General features: G+C 40.6%; 1 protein-coding gene across 5 annotated transcripts in view; it reads left to right on the top strand.

Annotated features, from left to right (window-relative positions):
* BRWD1 (bromodomain and WD repeat domain containing 1) overlaps positions 1-13,886 on the top strand; it is a 94,045-nt gene that overhangs the window by 16,180 nt on the left and 63,979 nt on the right. For all 5 annotated transcript variants that reach the window (XM_019528948.1, XM_019528947.1, XM_019528950.1 and 2 more), the window contains exons 9-14: positions 90-190; positions 1,688-1,758; positions 4,505-4,605; positions 8,934-8,974; positions 11,049-11,147; positions 13,514-13,667. In XM_019528948.1, the coding sequence (XP_019384493.1) occupies positions 90-190; positions 1,688-1,758; positions 4,505-4,605; positions 8,934-8,974; positions 11,049-11,147; positions 13,514-13,667 (567 nt within the window). The remainder of the gene's footprint in view (positions 1-89; positions 191-1,687; positions 1,759-4,504; positions 4,606-8,933; positions 8,975-11,048; positions 11,148-13,513; positions 13,668-13,886) is intronic.

Genomic DNA, 13,886 nt, shown 5'->3' with positions numbered 1-13,886 from the left:
TTCTTACTGCAAAATGATTTTAAATTGAGGAAATTCATCTAAAATGTAAAAGCTTGCAAATTAACATTTGTGTATGGCTTTAATTTTAGTTTAGTCCAATGGCCAAAGGCTCTGTGCGATACATGGTCTCTACTGGTGCAGATGGAACAGTTTGCTTTTGGCAATGGGATATGGATTCCATGAAATTCAAGTATGTAACTGAGTTACAGACTCTTTTCAAATACTCTGTCTTCTGATAAACTGTGGTAGATGTCTGGAGGGAGGTGGGGGAGCTGCAAATTGGCTTGTCCAATGAGAGAGAGTATGCGCAAAGTTTGGTCGCATGAGTACACAGTTATTTACACATAGGAAAACCTAATGCATGGCACAAACTAGCACACAGAATGTTTTAAAGTGCCATTACAAACTTCATTTTTTACAAAACAACAGTTAGTTGTTCTAAAGAATAAATAACTATTCTCTTCAGCAAAAATGCATGTGGGACAGAAAATGGCTCAATTTGTATTGTAATTAGTATAATAGTAGTATTAGTATAAACAGAATAATATTAACTTGTGTTCACTTTTTGAGTTATAAAACCCTGTTGTTTTGGGGATGGTTTGTATTCATTTGAAACTTGTGTGTAATATACAGTAAAAGTTTAAAAGCCTTCAGGAAGTGATCATATAATGTTAAGTTTTGACATTCTTTTTTTTTTTTTCTGTCAGTGCTATTCCTAGTGCTGAATAAGAATCTATGATAGTATAAACCTAACACTATTCCATGTAATATTCAGAATAATGCAGATACTGACATCTGGAAGTTTCTACTTTAACCATATATTGTAATACGTCTGCAAAAAAGGGTTGTAGTTGTTATTATTTATTTAAGTCATATTTGTGGAATTGCAGAGAGGTGTTTGGTGGCCCAGTTTGGTCGAAGAAACTTTTTCTGTTGAATTCCAAGTTTAATTTTTGGGTTGGTCCCAAGTTGAGTTTGTATAGCTTATAGTTTAAAAAAAAGACCCTTTATATATAGGTAATATACTTTCTCCTGAAGAGTGCTTGTTAGTTTGTTGTTAAACAGCACTTGTTTGAGGAGCCATCAGGATGGTAAACACGGACATTTACAAGTGTGTTAGGTTTATGGAGTTTTTCCTTAAGTAACAGAGAATAGACATTACTGACTTTTTTGAAATATTAGCTTTTTCTCTCTCAGGTTGCTTGCACTAGTGTCTGCCCTATGAGAGATTCTAGTACATGCTTTGTGGGTGACTTTGCATCATTTATTGAACAGACCAAACTTCTTAAGCAAAAATAATATAAATTTTAAAAACTCAGTTGATTTCACCCCATAACTTCATGGAGCTTTACAGTGGCCTATCTCCAGGTGCCAGTGGATTGTAGTGTAACACAGCAGCATAGTACTTACTGGAGTGTGCAAATCCATCTTGAAGAAGTGTGGTGTGTCCTCTTATACTCACTTGTTCAGGATTTTGTGTGTAAAACCATAAATGGTTAGATATTTAAAAGAATCATGCATAATGATGATGTGCTTGCGTGGAAACAAAGAACTTGCTGTAAATTGCTAACATACATCATGATAAATACTTGAATGTATATGTTTTTTAAAACTTATATTTAAAGTTCTTAAGTTTTTCATGCTATGTTCTGATTTGTGTTAAGTAAGACTTACTTTCTTTTTAAAGCAATCGGCCAGTAAAGTTCACAGAGAAACCTAGACCTGGAGTTCAGATGCTTTGTTCTTCATTCAGTGTGGGTAAGTTGTATGCTTGTTGAAGTTTGTTATTTGGATATCTTTCTCTTAACTTACATATAGTTTAAATAAACAGCAACTTTTCTACACTTGTAATACTCCAGAATCCAATGCAGCGATCCGCGGGATTTTCTCTTACTTTTTCTACAAAATCTTATCTTTCGAGTGACAGAATCTTGGAAAGAATGCACTTCTGAATTAAGCCAAGATGTCACAACTTAGCCTTGCAGTCACTTCTCTCTCTTTCATGCTGAAAACATCATCTGCCTTCCCAATGGAGCAAGGAGCATATCATTCTAAATAAAGCATAGAATAGTACTTATGTGCCCCAAATTGACATTTCTAATCTAGAGAAGTACACCAGTCTTTTACAGTATATATGTTCAGCCATGTATTTGTGATGAATCGCCTCAGCAATACATGGTTAATACAAGGTGTTACAATGGGTATGAACAGATGTTCATCTCTAGTGGTGGCAATTTCTCAGGTCTGGAAGGGAGTGCAGGACAGGGAGTAGAAGGGAGAGCAGTAAGATCAGGATGTGAGGATTTCTTCCCATTAAAAATCTTTCTGGGAGAAGGAGCAGTACAGATGTTCTGTCTGCAGCTTTCCTCTCTCTTGCTCCCCAGGCCTTCCCCTGGCTGATGTGAATCACATTCTGGAGGTGTGGGGACCAGTGTTTGCTCTACTCCTCTCATTCCAAGGGACTGGAAAGGGGGAGTGGAAAGGTGGGGAAAGACTCCCTGTATCTTTCCTTGGCCTGGGGGGAGGAGAGGTAGTAGCAGAGCAATGCCTGCTGCCTATTCATCAGACCAAGGCACACTCTAGTCTAGGAGAGAGGCAGGAAGCAGTAGGTGGCTCTTTCTCCCCTCTTCCTGGTGTGTGGGAGGGACAGGAGCAGTGGGACAGTGCTCCCAATACCATTCTTCTGATTTTTGGGAAAGCTCAGAGAGCAGTGGCACCTCAACTCTTCCATAATCAGGACTTGAATTGTGGAGAAATGCCCCCATCTTCCCTAGACTTGAGTCCCCCACTCTATAGAAGGCACAGAGAAAACTGCTGCTTAACTTCTCAGTGATCAGGAGGAGTAAAGCATATAGGCATTTGTTCTAGTGAGAGAACCTCCCTTGTGTGAAATCTTTTAGTGTCAACCTGGAAAATCTTTCTCCTGGAGGAGATGGATTTCCTCTGGGAGAAATCAAACAAACATTTGTATGCTCCAAGTTTCTCCTGAGAGCACAGCAATTCTGGTAGAAATGCAGTGCCTGTATATGGCCAATGTCTGTCCTGTTTTCTTCCTGATCCTGCTGACAGGAGAATAAGCTACTTGTGGGTGCCAGCTGGAAGGAGGTAGGTCAGCCAGAAGAAGGAGAGCCCTTTAGTATTTAAAGACAGTTGGACACTGAGAGGCATAATGAGAGAGGTGGCTATTCGTGACAGCTCTGGGTAGTGCCTGAACTGACTTTTCAGAGCTGTGTGTGTGCATTCTGATTTGTTATGAGTGTATGTAGTGTGAAACTGATCAGGTGCTTGGTACAGATAAACAGATTGCGCCCTGTCTGGCTTCAGATAAGTATTTCTCTGAAACTGTTCTACTATACGGCTTTAAAAATGACTATTGTTTGAGAAAGGGGCATCATTCACCTTTGGGATATCTAATGTACAACATGATTAGGAGCCATACATTCATATGACATAATGGAGTGGCAGCCAGCCTTTTTTGCAGGCATGCCACAGATTAGCTCTGCACTCTAAGTGTTGCTTTCATCCCCTTTCTCTGCCCCATCTGCTGCTCTGCTTTCTGCTCCCTATGCTGTTTGTCACTGAGCTGCCTGTCCCTGCCTGGTCTGCCATATGCCACATGCAGAAGCAGCCTGTGACACCTGTGGTGCAAGGTGGCCATCTGTGATCTAAGGTCTTGTGGGGTTTTTTTACAGTACACTTTTCAGTTTTCAGTGATGGGTAAATCCTTTGGAAATGGAAGCAGTGGGATGAAAAATGTGCTATCACTAAACTTTTTGGGTGTTTTTGTTTTGTGTTTTTGTTTTGTTTTTTTTTGTTTTGTTACTCGTTTGGGCTAGATTCAGGCATTCAAAAAGCCTGAGATGAAATCTGTCTAAGTTGAACGATTTTCTGTAAGCGATATAGTTCAGATTGGTAGGAAACAAAACACTCATTCCTCCTTTAGTGGGGTGGGGCATGAGGAGGCAAATCTTAGATAGGGTTCTGCCATTTTTAAACCAGTCTGTATGCCGAACTTCTCTTCCGTTATAGGTATAGACTGGTTTTGTGTACTGAACTTATGGTAAGGCTATAAGACCAGTTTCCAATCACTTGTACCAGTAAAAGCATAATGACTGTACCTAGCTTCAGCTTTAAAATATATTTTTTCTTGACATTATGTTTAGTTATTTCTTGAGAGGAGTAGTCTGTGTAACTCTTCTGGAGTTTTTATCCTCTCTAAAATAGTAGGCAAGGTTGGTGGCCAACTTGTTCTAAAAATTCTAAGTATTTAGCACTCTTTAATCTTTCAGATAGTAAAACTGAATATTTATTTTCTTTTTCATATTAAGCTTCGAAGAGTGTATATATGGGGGTGGATAAAATATTCATCCCACATTTGTACAGTAGCAGGTGACCAACAATTGTGACAAGTTTCTTATATACTGCATTCTAGAAATGTATCTTGCTATTTTTAACAAATGAAAATATTTGCCAGCTTTTTTAAACCACTGTTTTGAATTTTCAGGTGGCATGTTCTTAGCAACAGGCAGTACTGATCATGTTATCAGAATGTACTTTTTTGGCTCTGAAACACCTGAAAAAATAGCTGAACTGGAAAGCCACGCTGTAAGTAAGATTTAAATTTAATAGTCAGTGATTTTTAAATAGAACTAAGATTGCTGGTTCAAAAACAGTTGGTTTTCCTTGTATCATTTCCAGTAGCATTTTACTACTGGTTGTCTTTAAAAAAGCTTACTGGTTAAAATCTTGTATACTAGTGTCAATTTGGGGCACTAGTCTACTACTCAGTGACTAACTTCCAGGACTGTTTTGTACTGCATTGTAGTGTTAGATACTAAAACATGTTTTTCTGTTTATGGTACAGTAGTATATACACCTAATAAAATGATTGTATTTATCCCTTAAGAACTTGATCTTGCAATACTTTGTGCTATTACTCAAAATGTAGTGACTATCTTGGATGACAGAAGTACAGTTTTTTTGGATTTCTTTTTTTTACAATATACCTCTATTATAAATAGGCAGCTTGCTAAATAAAAAGAATCAGACTAAGAAAACAAGACAGCTTGCTCTTTCCAGCAGTAGCTCAATTTATGTTTTATGTAATGTTTTGAATATCTACAGCAGTGGTTCCCAACCTTTTTTTGCTGTGACCCGCTGCTGGGAGCGGAGTGTGGCAGCACAGGAGTGGAGGAACTCCTGGCATGTGGCGCGGCTCATCCTTTGTATGTGGCGCCACTGGCATTGCCCCCTGCAATTTTCATTTGGGTTGGGAACCGCTGATCTATCGTAACGGCTCCCAAGGTTTATTGCTTTGCCTGATCTTGCTGTTACATTTGTCTAAATATTAGCCAGAAGTTAACACCTGTACAACTATTAAAGAATACCAATACAAGCTTTTAGAGTAGAGTTGTGTGTCTGCATGACCTTGTAGTTACACAAGCATAGCAAATTGATTCCAGCTTTTAACCCTGCTTCATCCAGGATTGAATGAATTGAGCTATATTGCCATATTTTATAAGGCTCATGCAGATATTCTATTTAGGTTATAACACTTTATTCATGTGTCCAAACAGCAGGTCGTCTTCCCCATTTAAGAGGCTAAAACATATGTTTGTCTATACCCTAAATGTTTTCTTCTTTAGCTTTTGTTGTGCCTCGTTCTATTGTTCCTTGCTTTAAAAGGAAAAAAATCCTTTTTATGTTTGTGCTCTGTATAACCCTGGAAATGCAAAAGTCTTTGAAGTGAGTGGAAATTATATTTAAAATTTTCAGAACAGTGTAGTAAGGACTTAGTATAAATGAAAATTGGGCCTCTTAGATCCTTGCCCATAACAAGATTTCTTTTTTTTGTTTTTTTTGTGTTTTGAGACTCCCCTTTGATTCTTATAACTGGTAACTTTGCCCTTGTCTCTGTTTCTCATCAGCTATGAGGCCCATAATTCTTTCGCTTCTGTTATTTTCATAATAAGGAAAAATAAATAGCATTAGGGAGCAAAGACCATCAACTATACTTCCCATTTCTTATTTTACATGCCATGCAAGTTTTTTTTGGATGTAGAGTGGTAATACGTAATGGCATAGTACAAAGGTATTAAAAATATGAATTTAGCATGGTTATACAATAAAGTATTAATACATTGTCAGGGATCGAGCCTGCAGAGCCCTATTCATGTGTCCTACAGTGTTACTGAATGCAGAATGAGCTGGCCCTGCTGTGGTGCACAGAGCCTGTCTGGCATGAGTTGCACTGGATGCAAGCACTAGAGCCAACAGGTGTAGCATGTAGCACACTGTGCCATTCTGGGATGTGTGCAGCATGCAGTACCAGCCTACGCTGGGTCTGGGGCTGGTTTGGATCAGATCAGTAGAGCAGCCCTACGTTCTGGAGCCAGGGCACAGAGCTGGTATAGTGCCCCAGTCGGGCCCTATGTACTGTGTGCAGTACTTGCCCAGGACCTACCCCATGTGACACATGTGAGGCTGGAGCCAGTATGCATGCTGAAAGTAGCACACAGGGCCAGTCCAGGGCCCAGGCTGCATGTGGTGCCTGCCCTAGGCTGACCCTGTGTATTGGCTCCAGCACTGTAGGCCTGATCCAGCCCACAGACCATTTATATGCCCCTCCCCAATCTGGGCAGATAAGTATGACACCCCTGCATTAAGTTTTTGTGCATTGTCTATACCACATCCTTCAGAAAACAGATTCTGTAGTTTTTAAAAACTTTTATATATCCCTCATCTATGAAGTAAAACTCTTTTTAACACCATAAGTCTAGCTGTACAGGCCTATACAAGGTAAAGAATATATTAAAAGCTTCTCTATTTCATAGCTAGTAAGGGTAACTATCTTTGTGATGTTGTGCTTTTAGAAAGCTTTTATTGCCTGCTTTCAAAAGTAAGAAGTGTTTACAAGTTCAGGGAGTAAGTTCTTGTTTCTGAATCTGGATTGCTAGATGGAATACCTTAAACTTAGTGCTGGTGTAGAACAGGGAAGTGCTTCTGCTGGGCCATTGGCCAATGTGGTTTGTGAGATGGATTCCATATTTGGGCTGAGAAGGAGAGCACTTCTTTTGCCTGTTTTATTTTTAAAGACTAAGGCTGCTCAGAAGTTTGGAATGTTAAGACTGGGTCTTTGTGGTGATGGGTTAGTGGGCAGAGTGCATATGAAGTTGTCAGGGATATGACAGTCACAGTTTATCTTATAACTGTGAAGACTTCCAAGAGTTATTAGCATTCAAAATAGTCTTCTCATAATCCTTCTATCCCGATTTCCAACTATTTCAGCTTATTTACTTTGTTCAGCAAGTTCTTCATTTTAACTATGTATGATGAAGTGTGGCAAAAATAGATAATGCCTCTGGTCATTCTAGGCTCTATCTACTCTACTGCTGTTTTTTTACCTTGATGATAATTGAATAGTTAATATTCTGTCTATCTGTAATGCACAAGTAAAATTTTGCTCTAGTAACAGATCCCTCTAGATCAGGGATGGGCTGGAGGGCTACTTAAGGAATTTTAGTGAGCTGTTGTGGGCTGGGTCACCCCCCTGCCCCCTCCACCCTCCTGCAACAGCTTACCAAAACTCCCTAACTGGCCCCCTCCGGCCCAAATAATTGCCCACCCCGGGTTAGGGGAACCTAACCTTTGTTCTCTCTTTCTCCTTATACCCTGTCCCTAGCATACAGCCATACTGTGTGTGCCACGCTGTTCCTGTGGACTGCCTTGGGCCACATGGGTGCAGCTGGAGCAGCTCCTGCCCAGCTTGGCCATGTGCTGGGGACTCTGGGTCAGGCAGAAACTGCACCAGCCACTCCGGGTGCATCCATGTGGGGCAGCCTGAAGTGGCACATGGGAACACAATGTAGCACTACTTTAGTGGTGCCTGTACCCCTACCAGGTCCTAATCTGACAGAGCACAGATAACCTGCAGCTCCTGGCCCTTTTTCCCCTGTACCCTGTCCCCTACCAGTGGCGAGAACCTTACCTGAGCTTCAGTTCAGTAGGGGCCATGCTGTTTGGTCTGCAAATTCCCACAGGGTTGGAGCTGTGCTCAGACAGCCTCACTAGGCAGGAGCCTGACCAGGAGCTCAGCACCCCCTGTCTTGGAATGTACAGTGGGGCAGGACAGGCAGACTGGGCCAGTGAAGGGAGTGTCTGCTGCTGTTTCAGTTCGCTTTGGCATGGGAATGGGGAAGGGAGAAGGGCGAGAGAGGCACCAGTAGCCAGGGTGGCTGTTAGCTGGATACAATTTTCCTTCGCAGGAGTAGCTGCAGGCCAGATAAAATCATTTGTTGGGCCAGATCTAGCTTATAGGCTGTATTTTGCCCACCCCTGCTTTAGATTTTAACTGGCTGTAAGTAGAACTTGTTAAATGCCAGGTTGCCGATGGGGAAATTACTCACTAGTTAAGTCCAGCATTTTATATAGTGCACTTACTAGACAATATTGTGATGAGTTTAAATGCACCGTTCTTTGAAAAACTGCAGTATAAATTTTTATGAAAACCATGAATGTTCTTTAAAGTCTTTGTGAATGGCTCTGTTAATCATGCAGTTACAGTTTAGGATCAAAAATTTTGCTATGCAAAACTGGTAGCATGCTGTGTCATTCTGATATGGTGCAGTTTGATGAAAAAGGTATAGTTCAATGTGATATAAACAGTGCTTTTTTTTCTGCCTGTACATTTATGTTGTGTATATGTAAGGAAAGAGGTAGTTAGTTATGTCAGAAGACATCTTAGCAGCTAACTCAGAGAGGAATAAGCTTTCATAGGTGACAGCTGTTTACCCTACTGCCCTGTTCTGCCTTCATTGTATATAAAGGAGGCTATTTTTATTTCTTTAATGAAAACTAAATTTCTTTTAGGGCATAGAAAAAACTAATTCTTCCCTTCCAAACTTCTAACATACTGTTTAAAACTTCTTTTACAGGACAAAGTTGACAGCATCCAGTTTTCTAATAATGGTGATAGGTATGTTCCAAGACTGAATATAAATGGGTGATGGTTTTTAACTTTACAGCACCTTACAATTGCTCTCATCTGGCATTCTTCAGTAAGAAAATCCAACATAACTAGAAATGGAATGATACAGCATGGAATAAAACAGAGCAGTTCTGAAGTTTCAGTTGTGTGTTTTTGGTTTCTGTTAGTGTCTGTTTGTATTATCTGAAATTTCATTCATGGGAAAGTATTACTTTTGAAAAGTAACCAGCACTGACATTAAAAAAAAAAAAAAAAAAGCAGGATTAAGTCAGTGATAACATCCATAGATTTAAGTCAGTGGTGTCAAACTTATCTGGCCCTGTTAGCCAGATGAGTGGTCTACAGCTTGAATAAGTGATGCTGGGTTAGCCCTGCAGGCCAGGTCAGGTCCATGGACCTCCCACTTGCCCTTCATGCCAGATCCAGTACTCCCTACCTTTTGCCTGTCAGTTGCTAGGTGCTTACTTCTTGCTTTTCATCCATTGGGAAACCCCTCTTTTTGTCTAATATATCAGGGGAAATTATTACTTGTATTACCACAGTACTTGGAGGCCCTCAAAGAATGTGGATCCTCACGTAGCTTGTTTTGTACAGATACCTAAGGCACGTCCAGATGAGCATGCACATGCGTTTCCCTGGGGACGAATAGCAGCAGTACCTAGTTGTGCTACTGCTGCTTATCCCTGCTGAACACTCATGCACATGCGCTCTGGTGCACGGCAGGTTGCTCTGGGTGGGGTGTGGGAGGCTCCAGCAGCATTACATAGAGTCCCGGGGGCTCCAGTGGCAGGAATCTGGTGTGTTGAGCCTGGCTGGCAGCCGGAGTAGGTCTCCAGCTGACCAAGCTCTGGTTTTGGGTGGCGCACACTGCCACCACATGCGTTGCCCTGCTTTTTTCAGGCATGGTTTGTTTTTTTTTGATGCTGGAATCTTCCAGCGTCAAAAAAACTTGCTGCACTGCAAATTAGCAGTGCAGCAAAGGCCTACCTATGCAGCTTGTGTGGTTTGCAATGCCACGGACGGGCCTGTGGTGCCGCATACTGCATGTGTGTGTTCATCTTCACGCGCCCTTAGATGCCATCACTGTACCAGACCTTTCAATCTAAGAAACCATTCTGTTTGGAGTGAACTGTTTTACATTGCATCATTGTCTGGTCAGCTGCTTTAGTTTGCTAATGCCTTTAGTGAACCATTCTGATTTCTCAAGGTATTTGATCAGGAACGGAAAGCAGGAAAGAATTAAAAGTGTTCTTCACTTCTTATGGTGAATTTGCAGTTGGAACTGTAAGCTGCATCTGTGACTTTGTATTTATTTTATTTTATCCTGTCACTGGAGGCCCAGGTAGCTGACTAAATGTTTTCTTAACCTTCATTTGGCCTCGAGGTTGAAGCTTTTCTTTTGAATTTGACTTTTTCACAGTAATCCTGGTCCCTGGGCACTTTGTGTAGAATTTTTACAGCCCGCGTCTACCTGGGGAAGCTGCTTAATTAGTACCACTTCACTTATCTAGTGAAAAATTCAGTATCTTCTTTAGCAATACTTTCCATGAAGGGTGTATTTTTGCCTGCACTCCTTAATCTAAATGTCATAACTTATTTCCCTGTGCAGTTTAAGATACTGTTTTTGATCTATAAAGTTAGAAAATAATTGCATCCTGGCCATATTAAACTGTCTTTTCAGTGTCTGATGAGAATAGATTAAATTAAGAAGTTTTAGCTGAGCGTTCTGATGTAAATAGGAGGGAGCTGAGAAAAGCCTTTTCTGAAAAGTGCTTTAACTCAGAAACTTGCTTCTCTGTTTTGTCTGTTCCAAGCCTGGTTGACTCTCAGCTCATACTATATCAAGCTGTCTTTGCCCTAGGCTTTCTCTGGCAAAGGTGGCTGAGCTGAGTGGGTGGTACTCCTGCATGGACTAGAAGGATTTCATAATTTGATTGTCATTCAGTGTTGTATATTTTTTTAATTAACTATGCATTTAGGCACAGAGCTCTGAATGGTTGTGCTTTTAAGTAGAAATACTGTGAATATCTTAATAGATAATGCCTTTTAAAATTACTCCAAGGTTCATAAGTGGCAGCAGAGATGGAACAGCACGCATCTGGCGCTTTCAGCAAACAGAATGGAGGAGCATTTTATTGGATATGGCTGATAAATTACCAGGGTAGGTTAAATGTCTCCTATTAATTTGAAAGAATTGACATGTCTGCTTAGAATGGAGTTGAAACAGCTCTAATGAGAACATCTTGAAGCGATGTACCCTTTTTGTGAGGGAGTTATGTGACATTCCAAAGACATGATTAATTTCATTTCTGCATCTATTAATGTAAAAATGCTCATTTATATTATCATTAGACAAGTGGAGAGAACTCTCTTTTTTTCTTCTTCTTCTTCTGAAGACATAGATCAGTTATATGGAACACAGTACTTATTCACTGAAACCTCAGCATCTGATACCTTTCCTGTAATGTATACAGACTACTCCTACCAGATGTTTTAACATTGACTCATATGATTTGCCTTAAATAACACAGACATTTAACCTTTTGTTACAAATACTCTAACTAGTTTTCACCCGGCAATTGTTACATTAAAAACAGCTCCCAGAGTTTCAGCCTGGAAATCCTGAATCTTAAGTCCGTTTTTAATTTGAGTTGGAGTCCAAATGAGACTTCGTTTCTGATGAAATGCATTAAAAAAAATCTTTATCAGAGTTTTTCTGTCCTCAAAAAAATGTAAATGCAGCAGATTTAAGTTGCTTCATTTTAGCCTTTATCCCCCATAACCACCTCAAGTCTCTAGATATTTACGTGTGCAGATTGAAGTAAGGAGCACCTGAGTGATTTCAGCAATGTTCTGCTTTTGTACTTTATTTTTCCATTTTTTTGGAATCACATTTTAGGGAAGGTTGAGACTTCCACATCCCCAGGGCTCTTGGTATGTTACTAGTTCAGTATTTGTCAAATTAGGATACTTGTACCTCCGGGGGTGTTTGCCAGCTTTAGAACAGAGATATGAAACTTACCCTGCCCTTACTGGATTCAGACTGGGGTGATCAGTGGCAGCTACAATAGTGTGATTGTAGTGATACAGTGTTAGTTACCTATTTTTGTAATTATCATCCATAGCATAGAATGGTAGGGGTACATGACAGCAGTGTAAACTTAAAAGCCTGTCAGCCTATAGACACCTAAGAACTGATGATCTAGCTAGCCTTGATTCTTAGGAGATTTAATCACTTGATTCCAGGATGAGGCTTTTCCTCCACATTCATCGTGAAAACAAAGCCTCATCTTAGAACAGAATATCTCTCTGCTCCCTTTGGGAGTTGTGAAGAAAAGCTGTGCAGGATCCCAGCTGAGGCAGGGACAACAGCAGCAGCATGAAGATTCCTGCTTCCAGCTTTGCTCCCTGCCCAGCTCCTCTCCCCTCTCCTCCCTTTCTGGCACAGAGTCAGGCTGGGAAGGAGGAATCAGCATGCTGCTGCTGCTGCGGTCTCCAGCTGGCTATAGGTTCCTGCATGACTGCTGCCCACAGCATGCAACTGGAGCAGTAGGACTCAGCTGTGGCAGACATGGGGGAAGTCCAGAGCTATTCCTGCTTCAGCCTGCAGCAAGCAGCTGTCTGGAGCCCAGCTTGCAGTTTGCAGATTCCTCTATTCCTTGCTCCGTTCCTTCCTCCAGTCTCACCTGCTAGCCCAAGCATAGGCAGAGCAGCAGGGGAGGAGGGAAGGGAGCAGGGCAGGAAAGGAGGAATCTGTGCCTGCTGAGCTGGGCTCCCAGCACAGCTGCTCTTTGCAACAAGGGGGAGGAATGGCTTGGGGGTTCTACCTGTGCTTAGAGCCACAGGTAAAGCAGCAGAAGGAGGCGGCAAGTGGTGAAGGGGCTTTTCTTCCTTGCCTGTTCCCTCTGCTTCGCTTTCCCCATTGTCTGCACTCCTGCTGACACAGCCGTGAGAGGGTGGGGAGGGCAAATTTAATCTGAATCTCCCCCAATACATAGGTTCTAAACGTATTTAATTTATAACCAATTTATAATTTGGTGTGTCCAGAATCTAGTGATGGGGGTTGTCTTAAATTCAAGGTCATCTTAAATTCAGGTAAAAATAGTAGTTGTTATTGTATTAGAATTCTATTGTGTCCTTTTCATATAGCTGGCCTGTTAAAGTAGCAAAAAAAGCCAGACATCTGACCATGACCACGATGTAGTCTGTTGTTTATCAGTTCTTTAACATGCTCACTAATATTTTAAACTTAAAACTGTTTTCCTTTAAAATTAGATATACACAGTTATAGTTTCATGATTCTCTTTTTGGGTTGGTTAATGTATAGTTCAGACTTAAGATTTAAGCTGTTCTCAATTTTGTTCACAGTGCTATGGAAATACCAAATTTTAGTGAGCAAAGTAAGTCTGAATATTAATCTTTAATTCAGTTTTTTTTTCAGGTTCTTAGCATTGGAAGACAGTTTAATTTTTGTATCTGGATGTTGAACCAAATGCTTAATTTTAATGGTACAACTTTTTTTTTAAGCAATGATTCATGTTCAGAGGAAGATAAATTTATGAAGCCCAAAGTGACAATGATAGCTTGGAATCAAAATGATGACTTTGTTGTTACTGCTGTGAATAATCACCTACTCAAAGTTTGGAATTCTTATACTGGGCAGCTGCTTCATGATTTAGTGGTATGTACTTATCTTACTTGCTTTTCTTTTTTTAAAATTCTAGTGATATTTGCCTGCTGAAAGGGTCACTTAAGCCTGATTTGTCTGAAAGTTAATTATGCCTTCCCCCCTGCCCCAGCCCAAAAAAACGCAAAACAAAAACATAAAAATCAAACCCCTGCCTAGGTATGAAAGCAACATTAGACTTGTCTTTCCAGTGAAATATGGAAAAGCTTGAGG

The sequence above is a fragment of the Crocodylus porosus genome, unplaced genomic scaffold (genome assembly GCF_001723895.1).
Source record: "Crocodylus porosus isolate Cpor-Errol unplaced genomic scaffold, CroPor_comp1, whole genome shotgun sequence".
Lineage (NCBI taxonomy): Eukaryota > Metazoa > Chordata > Crocodylia > Crocodylidae > Crocodylus > Crocodylus porosus.
The sequence above is the reverse complement of the archived record's forward strand: the minus strand, read 5'-3'. Positions and strand labels throughout refer to the sequence as shown.